An 18,924-nucleotide genomic window follows, 5' to 3' on the forward strand; every position below is an offset into this window, starting at 1 on the left:
ATATAGTTTTACTTGTTTTTTCACCAATAGTCTTATTTCCATTCGGTCTAGTTCTTTACGATGATGTAATTATTTGTTTCATATATTCTTACCATTCTCACTACAAGAAAATCATTAAATAGAAACCAATTTTAGAGACTACAAATAATTAATTGCTATATTGATTGAGTTATATACCATTTTAGAGACTACAAAAATTATTAGTTTCTATTATTAATAAATAGTTTATAAATTTGTATTTAATTAGCTACCAAGGTTTTAACTACTAATTGTTTACATTCTAAATTTGATAGCAAAAACGTTGGTAGCTAATTAGATACAAATTTAAAAACTAATTTAAAAACCAATAAAGTTTTTAATCTCTAAAATGGTCTCTAATTTAGCCAATATAACAACTAATTATTTTTAAAATTGGTTTCTATTTAATGATTTCCTTACAGTGTCTTGTTCATTTAAATTATTAATTCAAACTCCCAATGTCATCCATCTATTTTACATTAAAAAAAGTGAAATATGAGATTCATATTATTATTAAGTTTAATTTGTTTTAATTCACTATAAACTTCAAGTATTTATCAATGACATCTTCACAAGTAATTAACTAAGTATTTATCAACTAGATGTAAACCTAATATTGATTGTCAATACTCTATTTGAATATATCTTTTAATATTTATTTTAGTAAAGACATTTTCAATAGAGCAATTCCCAATCAATTTGGCTTCAATAGAAAATACTGTAAGGAGTTCCTAACAACTCATTATTTTATATATATTTTACTTAAACTTTATTATAATGTATTTTAAGAGTTATTATAAATTATGAAACCTTAATTATTTTACTATGTCATTTCTAATTAAAATTTAATTAATTTTATGGAAAAATAATTAATTGAATAGTTAATAATCTATAATAATATTTTAATTTAAAAATAATATTAATTACTTATTTAAATAAATAAATAATGATGAAAATTACATAAAACTGAAATAAATACAATATACTTTATAAAATTAACTTTTACTATGCTCTCTTAATATATATATATTGAATTATTCTTCTTCTTTCAAAATATGTATATATAACACTTATTGAGAAGACATGAAAACATGTCAATCTTTTAGATTTTTAGATGTTATGTTCTATAATATCATAATCAATATAATTTTGATAGTTATATCATTTATCCTCAATAATTATATTAGAGTCCAACTGCACGTTTAAGATATTCATTAAACAAATTAGATGCATTTAGTGTAGTTGTATAATTGATTATTTGATCTTTGAGTGTCAAAAAAATGCATGTTAAATTTATAAATATTGTGATGTCACTTGCTCCTGTCATACATTAAAGAATTATTATAAGGTAAAATTTGTTTCATCAAGATTTTAATTGACTTCTCATTATCAAAACGATATGTTTCTTCTTGTTGTTATCTGTTTCTTCAATCTTCTGCCAATATTAAATTAATGATTGATAAACTACAAAGTGTAATAATAATGATAATTAAATTGATTCAAATCAACAGGACACTAAAAAAATTACAAACAGGTTTAAAAGAAGAAAAATAAAAAGATAAAGAAGATGTAGATTTTTTCTACAATGAACACCCTTTTATATAGTGTCAATTTGGTTTCAATAAAAAAAAAAAATTGCTCTTGAGTGTCAAAATTTTCTTCACAACTTTGCAACATTATAATTGGAACCCATTGAGTTTTCTTAATATTAATTCTTTTCATTCCAACTAATAACTTTTATTATGAAACCTTCTATATTCTTCTTTCTCCCTTCCCCTTTCATTTTTGTAGTGTGAGGAGATAAATGATATGTGGTTTTGTTTTCTGACTTTTATTAATTTTCTTAGGGTTTTGTGATTTAATTTGCTTGTATGTTTTGATTTGTATATATTTTTTTTTCTCATCTTGTTATGTCCCAGTGTTATTTTTTATGGTTACTATTTTTTTTTTCATGGTTTCGATATCTGTTTTCTTAGGAAAGGATACACTATTAAGTTTTGTTTTCAAGCAACATTAACAAATAACTCAATTTTTTTTCTAAGAAATTTTGATTCTCATGTTAGTTTCTTTCAAGAATATATTTATTTAAACTAACTCTAACAAATTATGGTGTTTGTATTAAAGATCTCTCATTCTAGACATGCTAACTTTCCAAACTTAAAGAAGAAAAAAAATACACAAAATGATACATAAGAATGAAAAGTATACAAAAACAATGAAATTGAACTTTTCATAAATTAAAATTAGCTTATGTATAACTTAAATTGTAGAAGTTATTTCATTTATAATTAATTTATAATTTTTTTTGAATTCATATAAAAACTAGTTTTAATTTATGAAAAAATTATTATTTTTATATTTTTTTCTATCCTAAATTGTATAGAGAAGTTGGTTTCAACATATCATTAATAATTTTAAATGTTTTTTTAATCCGATTCTTATTTGTGTAAATCTGTTGGAGCCATTTTTACACCTCTTAAATAAATAGGAAATAACTCAAGATAAACTTAGTTTTTGAAACTATAAATATCTAATAAATATAAGATCTAAAGCATGGAAATAATTTTAGGTTATGCAAAAAGCACATATATAAATGGATTATTACAAAGTTTGATGAACTTATTTTCTAACACACTATGGTGTATTTGAAACATTTTTCAAATGATAATGGTTGCACAAAGAATATTATATAAAATATTTTTTACTAAAAAAATAAGGTGCATATTTATACATAAGTTAAGCCTTGGTTTAAAATTTTTCTGCAAGTCCATTCATCTACCATGACCCTGCAAGCTGATTCGGCACCACCACCACCACCTGATTCCGCAACCACAAACGGCGTCGTCCCCGTCTTAGAGGAAACCCTACAGCCACCGTCGCCGCCTCCTCCGCAACCGTTGCCTTCTACGCCGCCGCCAGAACTGCGCTTACCAATATGGTGGCCGGAAGACGGAAATATCAGCATGGATTGGGTAGAGAACCTGATGCTGTGCTTCGATTGGTGTTCTTGGAACCTCCCTCCGTCGGAATTACCTTCGGTTCTGCCCGTCAAAGTCTTGGACTCGCTCATCCTCGTCGGCTCCAAGATGCTCCACAAGGAACCCAATTGCGTCACTATAGACCCCTTTCGCCCTAGCCCCGACGATAACTCTCCATCCGCCGCGTCCGTCGTTGTTGTCGGCGACGTTCATGGACAACTCCATGATCTTCTCTTCCTTCTCCGAGATGCCGGTTTCCCCTCACGAGATCGAATCTTTGTCTTCAACGGGGATTATGTGGATCGAGGAGCATGGGGCCTCGAAACCTTCTTGCTGTTGTTGGCTTGGAAGGTAAATCTGTTTGGCAAAGGGAGCCTTTGTTCTCATCTTATTTATTTAGTGTAAAACCATTTCATGGTGGAGTTTATGCTGCTAATGTACTGTATCAATCCAGATGGTCAAATGACTGTAGTTTGTTTTCCAGTTTGTAGATATATATGATGTTTGTTAATTCTTTGAGAGATTAGTCTTTGACTCTTGGGGCTGAGAATACTTTCACCGAACAAATGTTGATACTCCTAGTCTTATTTTGCTGAAATAAAAGATTTGTTTTATTGAATTTGGTTTAAATGAACCAATTGTGTAGAGGTTTTGTATATCATTCAATTACAAATAGGTATGTGAAGTAAGAGTTATCTCATTGCATGTTGGTTGACAATGTAAAGATCCTTATACTAACAATGAGTGAAAGTCTCATTCGTTATTCTCTATGGATGAATGGGTTGGATGTTTTCAAACTTTTCAATAATATTCTCGAATCTGAAGTTTCACTTTTGGATCTTGTGTTTTTTGTTTTTACGGCTTCCCATGAACAGTCTGGCGTGATTCAGTTTCAAAGGTTTTTTGTGTGTATAGTATTTTGTGTTATCAACATAACAGTTCAAATGATTAATGTTCAGAGTTTAAGTTGATGTAAATTATGCTGTACACTTTGTTTTAGTATTTAGACAGATAGATGCTAATATGCTATTGTTTTGATGGTCTTAATTGTTTACTGTAATTTGTTGAACTAATATTGCTAACTTCATCTTGTGGGATAAGACTTTTGTTGAAAGATTTAAATACTTGAAATGGGGTTATTCAGTTATGATCATTGAGGAATAGGGTAATTCCTCTCTATACTTTTATGATATTTATGGCACTATAACTTTTGTGTCAGGTATTCATGCCACATAACATATATCTGCTACGAGGGAATCATGAATCAAAATACTGTACCTCCGTTTATGGTTTTGAGAAAGAAGTAATGGTAAAATATGGTGATAAAGGTAAGCATGTGTATCGGAAATGTTTGGGGTGCTTTGAAGGTCTTCCTTTGGCTTCTATTATAGCAGGGTGTGTATACACGGCTCATGGAGGACTTTTCCGCAGTATAACTGTGACGCCGTCAAAGAGGTTCAAAGGAAAGAAGAACCGTAAGATTAATGTTAATCAAGATAGCAAAATTCTATCTCTTGGTTCATTGGAAGAATTAGCTAAGGCTCGACGATCAGTTCTTGATCCTCCTTGGGAAGGTCCAAATTTGATACCTGGCGATGTTTTGTGGTCTGATCCATCAAAAACTCCGGGTCTTGCTCCAAATAAAGAAAGAGGCATTGGCTTGTTGTGGGGTCCTGATTGTACTGAAGAATTTTTGAAGAAGTACCAACTAAAGGTAACAAAATAAGTTACTATTAATTATGGTGACGTGTTTGATTGTCTTTGTGGATTATGTCAAATCATTACACTAATTCTGTAAGAAGTTATTTATAGTAAATTTTTATCAGATAATGTTTTGTGAGTAAAGAATTATTTGTTGTACATTGAGCACTCATATCATCATTTACCAACTTCAGAGTTTTGTTTGATTTATAACATGATTGTATTGTTTATATAGGGAAAAAGGAAAGAAAATTCAATTAGTTAGATATTGATAGCTATTGTTTCAGCAAACTTTCGACAAGTGGGGAGATAAAAGGAGCAAAACCCAAAGTAAAACTATGTTGTTAGATCAGGACCTTGGGTGGCTGATCGATTTGCTTTTATTTGCTGTACTAGCCAGTTATATACTGTTACTGATTGAAACCTAAGTTCAACATAGTGTATTTGATGCAGTCCAGGAATTCAATCAGGTTTGGATCAGATGAAAAGTTAGAAATTATGAAAATAGGTTAGGTAGGTAGAAGGTTCATGGTTAAAATTGTGTTCCAACTTGTAAAATTGCATGAGCTTATGCATTTAGCTGTTCAATTGCAATCAAACTTGTTTCTGAGCTCAGGTAAATTCAAGTACGTGAGGTTGGAAAAATTTAGTCCTAAACAATGCACTGTAGGGCCATTTTGAGTCTCATTTTTTTACAGAACAGAGTTTTAGGGATTTTCTTCTCGTCATTGTGTTTACATCTGTTGCTTACTGGTACCTGTTCTGCTCATGGTTCTGCTTGCTGCTTCCTCTTATGACTGCTGCTTGCTGTGAGAAAAGAGGGTCAAAGTTGACTACTGATTCACTAAGGAGCAAGAGAGCCGTGACACTAAATGGCATTGGATTATTTTTTTTTTTCACTTTAGGAATTTTTGTATTTTTGGACCTCACGTTATTGGGGAATAATGATAATTTCGCCCCAATGGTTTCAATTTTCAACTAATAGACCTTACTCGTACAAATTTCTAATTTCTTGTAGAGTAAAAATCACACTGGCATCCTACAAACTTGTAAACATAAATCAAAATTTAATTAAAAAAATTAAAATCTAGATACAATATAATAATCAAATTTAAATAAAGGTTTTTTAATCAAAATATTTTGGAAACTAAAATATAATATTATAATTAAGATATTTAAATTTTTTTATTTTAACTTAATAGCACAAAGCTAGCAACCTTCCTCTCTACTGTGTTTCTGATAATTTTCATATAAAATGTGATGTAGAGTTTATGTAAACTCTCATGTTTGACAACCTTGGGTGGGATGTAGAGTTTGTGTAGCTGGAGTTCAACTCTTAGGTGACAAATAAGATATGATCAGAATGAATTATAATCCTAATTTGTGCATAAAAGGAAATCTATTCCTTGGGGGAAAGAACATCAAAAGATAGTCTTTCAATACATTAGTTCTCTCTACTGATAATTTATTCTGTTGAAGTTGCATAGAAGATCTTTATTATCTGTATCAAATATGTAGCTAAAGCAGACTGGTACTCAAGTAATTATTCTAGAAAAGTGCAATCTTGCAATTAGGGGGATAGACAAATAATTATAGAAAGTTCAAAATCAATTAGAGAAGTTATTAACTAAGACCCTGTTTCGATAAACTTCTTCATAAACACTGGTAGAAAAAGAAAATATGAAGGAAAAATGAAACAAGTTTCTTCAATAAATTAAAAATAGCTTCTGCACAAGTTAAAATCAACTTTTTGGATAAATTAAATAATGTTTAGCTTCTCCAAAATGCTAATTTTAACTCCTGCAAAAGTTATGGAAAACTTATCCAACAAGCCCTAATTGCAAGATTTCACTCCATCAACAATGACCTAGTGGTAGCTCTTTTCTCTTTGAAACGGTTCCACACATCTATCAGTGTTCAGTTTGCACTCTTACCCCAGCTTATAGGTAGTCCTTTCCGTAGTCCAACTCTCATTGAAAAAAACAATTGTTAAGACTTAAGAACAAGAGGAGAACTCAAACCAAAAAACTGGTCTGGTTCATTAAATGGAAGAACCTTAAGGCTTAAGTATCACATCAACTAGCTCATCCTACTTGTGTGAGACTCCTAACACATAAGCACAAGTTCAATATAGATTTGTATTTGTGTATATGTTGATTATTTTATACTTATATACATCATTTATTTTATTAATTATATAATTCTTTGCCCATATTTATTTAGATTTTTATGTGTTCCATGTCTATGCATTTGCTTCAAATTCAAGCTTTTTTCATTGTCTAGCTAAATTATGATTTAGGCTGCTTGTTTATATGAGCAATCAGGTGTACATGTTATGTTACTCTGAACCTTAATGTTTACTCTGAGTGTTTGGACTACTGTTTTATCACGGTTCTGTATTGTTTTGTGTTTTATTGTTTATAATTATTGCTGATATATGTGGATGGTCGCTCATATTTTTAATTTTCAGTTGATCATCAGGTCACATGAAGGTCCTGATGCTAGGGAGAAAAGGGATGGTCTAGATAGAATGGATGAAGGATACACCATTGACCATACTGTAGATTCTGGAAAGCTGGTAACTGTGTTTAGTGCTCCAGATTACCCGCAGTTTCAGGTTGGTTATTAATTATCTTGGCCCCAGATTACTCCAAAATGTTTTTCTTAAATAGCAGAGCATTGTATACTGCAAGCTTACACAGATTTTGCTGATTTAAAACCTGTTTTCGGCATGGGAGGGTGTATGTGTGAAAGGATAGCATCGTTCATGTGTCGAGTGGAAGAGCATGTAAAATAACATCCATTACTTGTCAGTTGCCGTTCTGCTTTTAAATGCTGACTTTATTTGTATGATATAGATAAGTAGGAAAAACAACTTGTCTAGGATTCAATTAATAGTTGTGATTGGGCCTTGACGCAATGGTAAGTGTTCACTGGGTTGTGACTTTGTTGCTAGGTTCTAGTTGTGGAAACAACCTTGTCTCTCAATCTGTCATCAGCTATGATGATCTCTTGTACTTGTTTTAATTCTCTGTCGGAAGCAATAATGGTTTCTGTAATAACTAGATCAATAAATTTCTTTGTTAAATGTTGGAGTTTCTTTATCATGAGAATTATTTTTCCTTCAGGCAACAGAGTTGAGGTATAACAACAAAGGTTGCTATGTTGTCCTTGAACCCCCGAATTTTGACAATCCTATATTTCATGGATTTTCAGCAGTTACTCCCAGGCCGAAGGTAAACAAATCTTAACTTCTCTCATTATCATTGAATATATGATTGTTCTGATGTCTAATGATCTAATTATTGGATTAATGGGTTAAAATTGCATGATATCTCCAGTTTGTAATATAAAATTTGTACAAAGTTAATAATCATATCCTTGATCTGTGGGGCAGGTGAATCCCTATTACGATTTGGAAGAGGTTATAGACTCAGATGAAGAACTGGACTTGGCTTCCATGGTAACTTCCTGAGGATTTTTCGGCGACGAAAATGTCAAAAAGTTTTCCTTTGTAAAATTTGTATGGTTATTTTTTAAGATTTTTCAGGCTTCATCATTAACTTATATAATTGTTAGTTATATATCCCATTTATTATGTTTGTGAAATCAATTGCCCCCAAAAGTAGTTACTGGACAGTTCTGTATGACAACTGTAAATTGGAGTCTCAAAGAAACTCTGCTGGTTTTCAATGGAGTGAATGTTTTCAGTTAGTTTTCCTCAATACCAGTCCTTGTAGAAACTTATTAGAGTTTGTCTTCTTTGGTTGTTTATACCCTTATTGTGTTACTAACAGTGAATTAGGGAAATTGTTCATGTAACTGAGGAAGACAATTCCAACTGGTCAAATAAGGTGGCATTCATCATGACCCGTTGGAAAAAATGATCATATGTTGAACATAGGAAAAATAAGGAAAAACATATACAACATCTACTAAGAGGCTAATTCTCCAAGATCAATTGTGATTTGCATCCATTTTTTTTATAAACTCAAATTGCTCTTGTAATATTTTTTGGATTTTCGCATCTGGAATGAGAAAAAAAACTTTTGGATCTTAGCATCCGAAAGACATTGCTGTGTCGCGAATACACATCTTAGTTTCATCTTAGTTTCAGATTTATATATCTAAAATTACGTTATTTGTATTGTGGATATAGATATCAGACATTTTTTATAAAGTATTGGATGCATATCACAATTGATTTTATGCAGGAAGATTAACTCTACTAAGATAATACCTGGTCTGTCTTTTCTTAGGATTCTTGAAAACAAAATTAAAAAAAAAAAACACTTTTTTCCTGCTCTCCTTTCTCTTTTATAATTTTATTAATTGAAAACTATCAGAATCTTAAAGTTAGTTTAAGGCTCTGTTTGAAAAAAACTAGCTGGAAGTTCAAAATGTAATTGAAAATTGATAGTTGAAAATTATTAAACTAGTTTATTATATAGAAGTGTTTGGTAAAATTATTTATTAAAGTAATTGATGAAAGCAATGACTATTGATTGAAATTTTAAACGATTTTAATTTTTATTTGCAAAGAAGTGGTTAGGGTATAAATCCAATTAAATATATTTTCTCTATCCTAAAATGATTGCAATTTAAGCTTTTAAAATAAATCCAAATCCATTGCTGTTTCCAATTTTCAATAAAACAATACTTTTATTGCTAATTAGTTTCGAATTTAAACTACATTAATGTTTGTTGTAACATAAAAATGTAATGTTTTTTTTATTGAGAAGTGAAGTTATTTTTAAAATTGTTTAAAGAGTGACCTTTATTAATGTAAAAACCCTTAATAAATCTAGTTACATTTAATAATTAAATTACTTAAATTAGTGATATTTATTTTACAGTTTTGATAATAAAGCAAGCAAATGATTATAAATATATAATTAAATTTAAAATAATTTATAGTATTTTCTTTTAATTAATGATTTAGAAAATTTTAAAAAATAAAATAACTAACTATTTGTTCAATGAATTGAGATTACAAAATATTAAATTTCTCTTAACCAATAACTTTCATGACATGTGTTTTATATATTATTTCGTGCTTACACATTTTAATAATTAATCATATATTAACAATGTAGATTTTTTATCATAATTTTAAAAATCATGCGGAGTTGGTAGGTTCAATAGGCCGGAAATCAACCTATTTTCTAAAACAAATGAAAATTGATGTGTATAGTCAGATTGAACAGTTAATTAGAAAAAAATTATTACATTGTTTTTAAGACAAGTAAAAAAAAAAAAAACTAATAAGATTTAGAAATTGGTATAAATAATTTTATTAGTTATTTTTCTCACAATGATTTAATTTTAAAAATTTGTCAACATTTTTAATTATTTAATTATTGAAATTATTATTCAGTATATGTATTTTAATATTTTTATATTAAAGGATCCATGACAATAAAAAAAAAATATTGACCATGCATCTACTTTTTAAATTGAATTCAACTATGATTAATATATATCCATGAAAAAAAAATGAAAAAAAGTATTGACTATGTATTTTATGGTTTCACTGATGACAAGATAGTAAATCAATTTTATTATGATAACATTCTATAAAAATAGAGTCAGCTTTAATAATTATAGAATGAGGTTTAATTTTATTTTTCCATTTTTTAGAAGTTAATAAATGAGATATATAATCCGTAAAAATGATTAATAAATTAACTCAATAAAATATAATATTTAACGTTAGTTTTTTTAATCACAACCTAAAAATACTCTTTAAAATTAATTATTTGGAGTAGATTATTATTGATAAAAAAAAATTTTCTTAATACATATCTACATATTTAAATTATATTATTATATATTTATGTTACTTAGCTTTTAGACGATTCCTTTAATTCTTTTGGTAGCAAGGAGTTTTAATAATGAAACAAATTTAGCTGAGAGTTTGGTTAACATCCAATGCAGGCACTTATTTATGGTTTGATTGAAATTGTAAATCTCAAGTTGAGAAAATCGGTGAAAAATATAAACAAAATATGAACAAAATTCATAGTAGAACTTGACATGAATATGAATTATCCTATAAATCATGGTAATTTGTTTCCTTAAGAATCTATGAACCATCTCTATTCGGATTGCTCAAATGGAACTCGAACAAACAATTGTCCATGCAAAGTCACCACAGCAGATGTCTGATGAGTATCAATCCTTGAAGGCAAACTCACAACCTGAGTTAATTCAAATATTTGGATTAGAAGGAATTAAATGTGTCACCATGGCTGTTTTCATAAGCAAAGCACACAAGCTTTTTACTGTCAACAAATACTAACACCTTGTTATTAAAAAGACAACTTCAACTTCTGTAGGCAGAAAAAAAACAACAGAAAGTAGAATCCATGGATGCAAAGACATTGTTAGCAAATTAAGGTTGAAGTTGAAGATTGAAAACAACAACTTTTTGAAAGAAGATAGATCCTTGATATCATAGCAAAGCAAAGATCATATACCTTTTTGAAAGGTGTGACCCCCCATGGATTGTCAGAATGTTCAGGCTCACCGCTTATGACCAAGCGTCCAGCTGGGTCTGATTGAACACGCACCTGATTTCATGAAGTAAATGATATTCTCGATTCAAAAGCAGTTTGGTAAATTACACTTCTAAATTCATAGATTATTGCATCAAAAGCTAAGATAACAAAGGAAAAGTTTCACAACTAGCAGACCTTACAAAAAAGATAACACTAGAAATAGGAAAATGTAAAATGGGTCAATGAAAACACTGCAGAGATTAACTCTGGATCCCTTAATACAAACCCCTCTAATTTCTACAATATTTAATTTGAAACAAAAGAAAATAAACACACAAATTTGATTGAAATATTGTTAGAAAAAAAGACTTAAATTTAGTCTTTTATCCTGACAAATGAGGGTATAGTTTGGGTTTAGTTCTTAATTTTCGTCCATGTCAATAATTTGACATAAAAAATAATGTTTGTAAAGACCAGAATAAAAAAGTAACATCTTTATAAAAAAAATCAAAACAAAATAAAATTTGCAGAAAGTAAATATAAAACAATTTATTTAGAACTAACGAAAAATAATAATAAACATTAAAGTTTTATATAATAATAAACATTATCACAGTTAAATGAAAGTAAAAAATTTAATTATATTGACTATGTGATGTCTTCATCATGATGTCCTGATGACATTCTCAACATTAACTTTAGCGGTCAAATTAGACAGGAATGGCTTTTAAAAAATTGTCCAGGACTAAAATGAAAAAAAAAAAGTACAGGACCAAGACCAAAAAGACCCCTATTTTTTTTAAGAAAAAGACTTAATTACGAATTAGAAAAAGATAGCATGGCATTGTTATACAGTATGAAAAGGAGGATGAGACTACTAGTATGCTTGCCAAATTATCACAAAACAATAAAAATAATAAGCCAAGATTTCAACGCATGTGCAGAATTATTAAGGAGAAAAAACGATAACTCTGCTATTACCTCTTCCCGCAGAAGTCCAGGAACCAAAGCATAGACCTCAAAACAATCTTTCTGTACACAACTTTCTCTTGATGAGTAAATTACTTGATTAAACAGATTATATTCTATCCAAACACAAGATAAACTTACAGTTTTTTGCACATTAATTTTTACCCAATCAGCAGGAGGTCCAATGTCAACCACAGATGTGTCCAATCTAGTCCACCATACACACCAACAGAGGCAAGCATGTCAGCAAATGAACAAGAAAGCAAGTAAACACCTCTATCAAGAATATAAATTAATAGCACATTTTATGGGTTGTAACTATATAAATAGATTTCAACTAAGTACAAATCGTTCACGATAAAAAGAGAAAGAAAGTAACGTGTCTTAACTGTGGTTTAGATGGTTTACTGTGAGCAACTTTGACTGCATTCACCATGTCTGATGATTTCTTGCGTTTAAGTACATCTGAACAAATAAGTGGGGGGAGGGGAAACTTTAGAATCATTCCGCACTTTAGTAAGTTAAAAATGATAGCAATAAGATCATACTGATGCTTCTAAGCTGCTTTTCACGCTTTTGCATAGACAAAGAGCCCTTGTCCTATAAGAAACAAATTATTAAACAATTATTTACCAGTAAAAGTAAAATTAAGGAGAACATGAATCTCACCAGCTCAATTTAACCAGACCTTAATAATAGGATCACTAACTTCACCATTGCCTAGGAGACGTTGTGAATGCCAACCCTGCATAGCCCTAGCCGCAGCATCTCTCCGTGCCCTACCTGATGATGCTGATCCTTGGACACACTTAACAGGCAAGAGGGATTGTAAGACACAAATAATGTAGTCATCACAGTAGTACTGCTTACGACATAACTAGCAAAGCCTACTGCAATTGAAGAAATTTAGTGCCTTGCAAGGTAGAAATTCAAACCATTTTCAAATATTATTCGAGAAACTTCAACACAAAAAATGGCTCAGTTAATGATCCCTTAAATCCAATATCCATTCATTATTTTCATATGCTTCAAAGTCACCTTTTTCTATCGTTAAGGGAGTGGGGGGAGATATAATTTGGAAATAGACTGGTAGAACTGGACCAGTGTATGATAAAATCTGATTAATCTACTATGAAATAATCAAACTCAGCACTAGTATCAATAATATATTGAAAAAAGATCAAGAACACAGACAGAGAGGAATTCCACCCTCCTTAACCCAATTATTGTGAGACAGTTCTCTCCCTTCCAATTTCCTTCTCCCAATTCTAAGCTGACTCTAACATCCTTCCTATCCCCTTTTTAATTACTGAACACAAATAGCTATTTCGTTATCAACATGATTGAGGGCCCCACTCCCTTATTACACAATTAACATTCTTATTCTATCTTACCTACACCTGTTATAAGGGGAATCTGCTAGACAGTCATGACTAGAGGCAAAAAAAAAAACACTTTTTCAAGGGGAGAGGAGACAACCATGCATATAATTTAATTTTGCTAAGGCAGAAAGTATAAGATAGTGTTGCAAGGTGCATCAATTGTTCTAATGATGTAGATCAGGTGAAGCAAGTCACAATCAAAAAGTGGTGCTTAGACTACTACGCTCTTAAGTATAAAGAATTGTGTTTTTTGACTATGAACTATAACATTTAGGCTTGTGATAAGTGCTCAATCCATCAATTGTCTAGTCACAATCGAAGAATTTTGATTCATAGGAGGACAATTGCTAAGGAAGAGACTAATGCAGGGTGTATCAATTGTCTGTGAGGTAGACCAAGTGGGTCAAGTCAACTAAATTGTGGTGTTTAAACTGCTATGCTCTTAAATAGAAAGAGTTGCGTTCTAACTATGAATTATAACTTTTGGCTTTGTGATAAACACTCAATCTAACAGATAATAATTATAATACTTCATTTAATTTTAAACTGATCCTTAGAAATGACACATCAACTACTAAAACTACCAAAAAAAATGTACAGCAATTTGAACACACAGGGAGATCATAAAATAGTCCCTCCGTAAATAAAGACAAATAAATTTCAAAGAATGTGCATGGGAATTTTATCCTGTTACAATATACATACAGCAGCATGTTAAATAATAAAAATGGAGATGCCTAATGTGGTTTTCCAACATATCCATATCTTATTTAAGAGAATGGTCCAGCAGTTCATAAAGTCAACTTACCAAAGATTGAGACAGTTGGTCATTATATTATTGCTCATGAAAATGACATTAAAACAAATAAATATTACCTGATTTTCAACATTCACTGGCTCGGAATTAGAAGCAATAGGCACATTCAGCTCACCACCTTTTGTTTTATGCCTTTCATAGTCAAGAAGAGCCTGAAGCAGCATAAAAGAAACAGCAATAGTGAAATAGATTTTGAAGATAACAAAGTTGTATAGTTTTACACAATATTTGATATTGTTTTGAAAGTTTGGAAATAGATAAGATGCTATTTAAATAAGCCCATATAAAGAACAGATATTGTGGCCAACAGAAAATGTACCTATGTACTGGTTAATTCCAAAGTGCATGTAGAATGCATTAGACCATATTTTTGGGAACGTAGAGTGGTGAAGTCCCTACTAGTTATCAACTTACAATAATTTGATTAGAATGCTGTTTCTTTAAGGGATTAAAATGCATCAGCACCAAGGAATAGAAAGCTTGTTATTGGCAGCAGTTAATAATCGATAACACCATCTTCATTACTTCTTAAAGAATGAAATTTTAATCAGTAGTAGTTGATAAAGATTTTTCAATTTTACATATTTAAGCAAGATGTGTGAAAAAAACTAACAATGCACATCATTGATTGGGAGAAGCAAAAGAAGCATCTGGTCTGGACATGGGATACATAAATGGTCAAAATTAAAACACTAAATCATGCACCTGTTATGTGGCCTTTTCATACTAACCATTCATATTTTGAAGCAAATCATGATTTGCTTTCACAATTCAAAATATACAATAATCTCACTTTATAAAGACTACATCTTGAAAAAGGAATCAAGGGTGGGTAAAATCATAGAAAGGATAATTTTTTTCTTTCCATCCTTGTGTTTACAAAATTTCAATACATGGACTTCAGAAATAACAGGTTTTACATAAAAGCTCGCAGAAACATTCTTATCAAATGCCCTTAGTTTATAATCTTACTTTCTTCATCTGCTTTTACATAAAAGCTCGCAAAAAGATCTCCAAAAGAAGAACAAAAATTTCCATCTGCGATGATAAGGAAAAGAGACAACCTATTGAAAACCTAGCACAGCTTAGAATAATTTATGCCAAAGTGTATTATACTTTAGGCATTTAAAAATTTCTATCATAAATGCTGGTACTAATTACACCCAAGAGGAATATGAAACAGAAACATAATGATAGGTGCAGGATCACAGCATAAAGCTAAGATAATGTAGCGTTGTACTCAACTCATACCAATAAGGAAAAGTATGATACACAATATAAAATATTTTACAAAGAAATCTGGGCAAATGTATGTCATCTAGATCCACATTACATTTTTGTGCCAAAGAAAACGGTCTACTTCTAAGCTTTACGGGAATGTTAACTTTGCATGGCAGCATGGATATCTTGAAAACATATTTGTCAAATAATCTTTTAAAAGATGTGAAAGAGCGGAAGACTAATGTACACCTTATTAATCTAGAATCACCTTCTCATAAAAAACCCGAAAAGTCCATGAAACTGTGGTACATGTCCTGCAAAAATTAATAACAGAGAGCATTATTTTCACATATCATAAATAACCTAAGTTATCCAGATCAGCCATATGCACGCCCACACCCCAAAAAAAATCAGAACAACATAAAAAACAACTAAAAAAACATGTTGAACAAATGTGGAAATAGTAAGAGAAATACATATACTGATAATGAAAAGTGCTTCCAAATTATGATTTCCAATCAATAAAGGAACCAAACAAGCATGCATATTAAATACAAACATCCAATCCAGTTTGTTTTCCATCAAGAATTAGAACTTAGATGGACAATTTAATTTTTCTCAACACCTTTTCCAATAGAGAATATAACTCTGCATCCTTGTAAAATAGATAGAAAACACAACAAATTTAACATTCAATAAAACTCAAACAAAAACTAAGCAAAAGCTTTTCAGAGCCACCAAGAAGATTGAGACAAGAAATTGTCAGTTGTTCCTTACTTTGGAGGTTTGAAAGACTCTCCCACTTGCCGCCACAATTTACATGTCGTGACCTATTCATAAATGTAACCCCAATTAGGCATATTTCTTGGTAAATTGGTAACAATGAAAACAACTTCTCTGAAGTTTGAACTAAACAAACTTGAAGTTTAGAGTAATTGATGTTAACGCCTCAAGAAACAACCTCCAAGGAATTCCAGTTGCCCAAAAATAAAACTGACATTTAATTAAGAATTGAAAGTAGATTCAGTAGTAGAGATACTTACAAGTGACAGACAAAGTTACAAACTGTAAATGCATCATTACCAACTATTCACTGACTTCCAAATCAAAATAAATTTAATCAAACAAAATAGATTTCAGGATTGTTATGAGAACATTTGACAGGTATAGGTCTCTTCATAACTGTACTTGAGGCCGTCTTTGGTTTGTAGAAAAGTTTTATGTTTCACTTTTCACTACACAAAATACTACCAAGCAGTTTCGTCTTCACCATTCACTGTACAAATATTTCAAATAAGGAAATACAGTGAAAACAGGAGGGCCCTTTTTTGTAATTATTCGTGAAAACAGATAATATATCACAAACAGGAATGCTAATTTTTTAAATGTTATTGTCATGGGAATCAAGTATGCTTTGAAATCCTTGATCTCAAGATGTTGTATCTCCCATCCCAGGTATATTATTTTTAATTAGATTTAGTTTTCATACTAAACATATTGAGCATAACTACAATGTTATTTGACAACGTGGTATATCACAAACTGGCATAAGAGTAACTCATGCTGAATGCCTAATGAAATTTAAATCTCTCTGCTCCTGAGTGTGAGAGAGAGTAAGCATGCATGTTTATGTAATTATTTACTTAATTTTACTTGCATTGGCTAAAAAAATACCACTATTGACAGATTTAAGTCCACAAAAGGAAGAACCATGAAAAAATGGACGCTGTGAAAGAGCCAAACCAGTAGCCACTATATGGAATTATTAAGGTCCTTTAATCTAATTATGTACTTGTGATCATACACTTCTGACTTCATACAAAATTGGTTACATAAATTTATATTTGTGCTTCAGAAGAATAATGGAAAATGAATACCTTATCATAGCCGCCCAATCTGTTTACAGATCTCCATAGCCTTGTATCCAGCCAATTAAGAATTGGGATAAAGTAATATGTCAGAACTTGGTTTATTTGTTCCATATTTAAATGTAGAAGAAAACTTAAACAAACTGGTATGACTCACTTAAGGCAATTAAGCCCCTCTTTATAAAACTTGGGTGGTTTGAATTCCATGCTCCTCTCCCTAAAGAATGTTTCAAGCTCTTTCATAAAAGCTGACTGCTCATCTTCTGTTCCCGACTCATTACCATCATATGAATATTCAGGATCCAAAAAATACAAGTTCTGTGAGATCAAATTTCCATTATCTGCCTGTCCAACAGCAGCCTGCTTTTCGTTATACTTATTTTCATTGTCTAATCCACTCTTGACTTCAGCTCTTACATCGGTCTGAACAGCATGTGCTGTTTTAGGTTCGTTAAGAATAGGGAGTGCGGAGTTGGAATCCCCATTATTGCAAGTTTTACTTTCAGCTTCAAAAGCTTTGGGCTTCACCTCCACAGTCATTTCAGAAGCATCAGCATTGTTTTGACAAACATTAGAATCATTCTCTATGTCCATATCACACTGAGGAAGTTCTTCTGCTTTGCTCTTCACATCTAATGCATTTTCACCTTCGGTTTTATTTAAAACTGGAGCACTGTCTATAACAGGGACCGAGTTTATTGTATTTTGACTATTTAGGACATCTTGTTGCGAAATGCACTCAGAATTGGCTTCTGGTTTCACAATTTTATCCTCCACAGGTGCCTCTGCCTCTACCTTCCCATTTTCAGCATGAATTGAAGTATCCCCTACGGACAAAGGAGCATCCAAAACTTCTGGTTGAACCTGTGCTTCAGCCAAATTTTCCACGGGCACATTCTGCCCTGCTTCTTCATTCTCTTTTGTATCATTCATCTCCAAAATTTAACCACAAACACACCAAAACCTCCTACACCGACCCGTAACAAAATTTTAAGACAAATAAGAGGTCAGAAAGAAAAAATAAACCAGATATTGAAAGAACCCTTGTCCGAACCACCCCCATCCTCCAATTCCTTTCGACCAAAAAATCAATAAAAAAAATGAAGAAATATTAAAAACAGGGAGAAGGAAATTTACACACACACACAAAATCTCCAAAAAAAAAATTCATCCCTCATTGCAGGCAGCAAGACAAGTTCATAAAGCTACAAAAATAAAATTGATTTCTCGGAGTTCTATGCAGGCGTTCAAATTGACATGAAAAAACAAATAGACAAGAAGAAAGAAATTGATGCAGCATTACCTATATTGAAATTCAATCGTATTGCAGAAGAAACCCCAACAATGGCAGATGCAAAAGGGTTGAATTTGTTAAACCCTAATTCTGTATAATAAAAAAATTGTAAGATGACAAATTCTAAGGTGCTTCGCCATTTACACCTTTTATTTATTTAAATTTAAAAACGCCTT

General features: G+C 30.9%; 2 protein-coding genes across 4 annotated transcripts; one reads left to right on the forward strand and one right to left on the reverse strand.

Annotated features, from left to right (window-relative positions):
* Nucleotides 1-2,734: 2,734 nt before the first annotated feature.
* PP7 (serine/threonine phosphatase 7) lies at nucleotides 2,735-8,422 on the forward strand. Its single transcript, XM_068609713.2, has 5 exons — nucleotides 2,735-3,347; nucleotides 4,216-4,710; nucleotides 7,168-7,314; nucleotides 7,826-7,933; nucleotides 8,095-8,422. The coding sequence occupies exons 1-5, from the start codon at nucleotides 2,799-2,801 to the stop codon at nucleotides 8,170-8,172; spliced, it is 1,377 nt and encodes a 458-aa protein (XP_068465814.2). The 5' UTR covers nucleotides 2,735-2,798; the 3' UTR covers nucleotides 8,173-8,422.
* Nucleotides 8,423-10,618: 2,196 nt separating this feature from the next.
* LOC137808548 (AT-rich interactive domain-containing protein 6) lies at nucleotides 10,619-18,924 on the reverse strand. Of its 3 annotated transcripts, none has more exons than XR_016519327.1 (13): nucleotides 18,758-18,924; nucleotides 17,612-18,421; nucleotides 17,464-17,503; nucleotides 16,364-16,416; nucleotides 15,836-15,900; nucleotides 14,425-14,517; nucleotides 12,855-12,974; nucleotides 12,715-12,766; nucleotides 12,556-12,631; nucleotides 12,308-12,374; nucleotides 12,179-12,229; nucleotides 11,177-11,269; nucleotides 10,619-10,897 (listed from the first exon to the last, which is right to left on the reverse strand). XR_016519327.1 is itself a non-coding variant. In XM_068609714.2 (13 exons), the coding sequence occupies exons 2-13, from the start codon at nucleotides 18,385-18,387 to the stop codon at nucleotides 10,796-10,798; spliced, it is 1,569 nt and encodes a 522-aa protein (XP_068465815.2). In that variant the 5' UTR covers nucleotides 18,388-18,421; nucleotides 18,758-18,924; the 3' UTR covers nucleotides 10,619-10,795. The 3 variants fall into 3 exon arrangements, 2 of the variants coding, with proteins under 2 accessions (XP_068465815.2, XP_090155941.1); XM_068609714.2 differs by having other exon boundaries at nucleotides 15,855-15,900; XM_090299815.1 differs by lacking the exons at nucleotides 10,619-10,897; nucleotides 11,177-11,269; nucleotides 12,179-12,229; ... (5 more) ...; nucleotides 15,836-15,900; nucleotides 16,364-16,416 and adding an exon at nucleotides 16,804-16,862 and having other exon boundaries at nucleotides 18,758-18,915.

The sequence above is a fragment of the Phaseolus vulgaris genome, chromosome 3 (assembly GCF_051622355.1).
Source record: "Phaseolus vulgaris cultivar YP4 chromosome 3, ASM5162235v1, whole genome shotgun sequence".
NCBI classification, from domain to species: domain Eukaryota; kingdom Viridiplantae; phylum Streptophyta; class Magnoliopsida; order Fabales; family Fabaceae; genus Phaseolus; species Phaseolus vulgaris.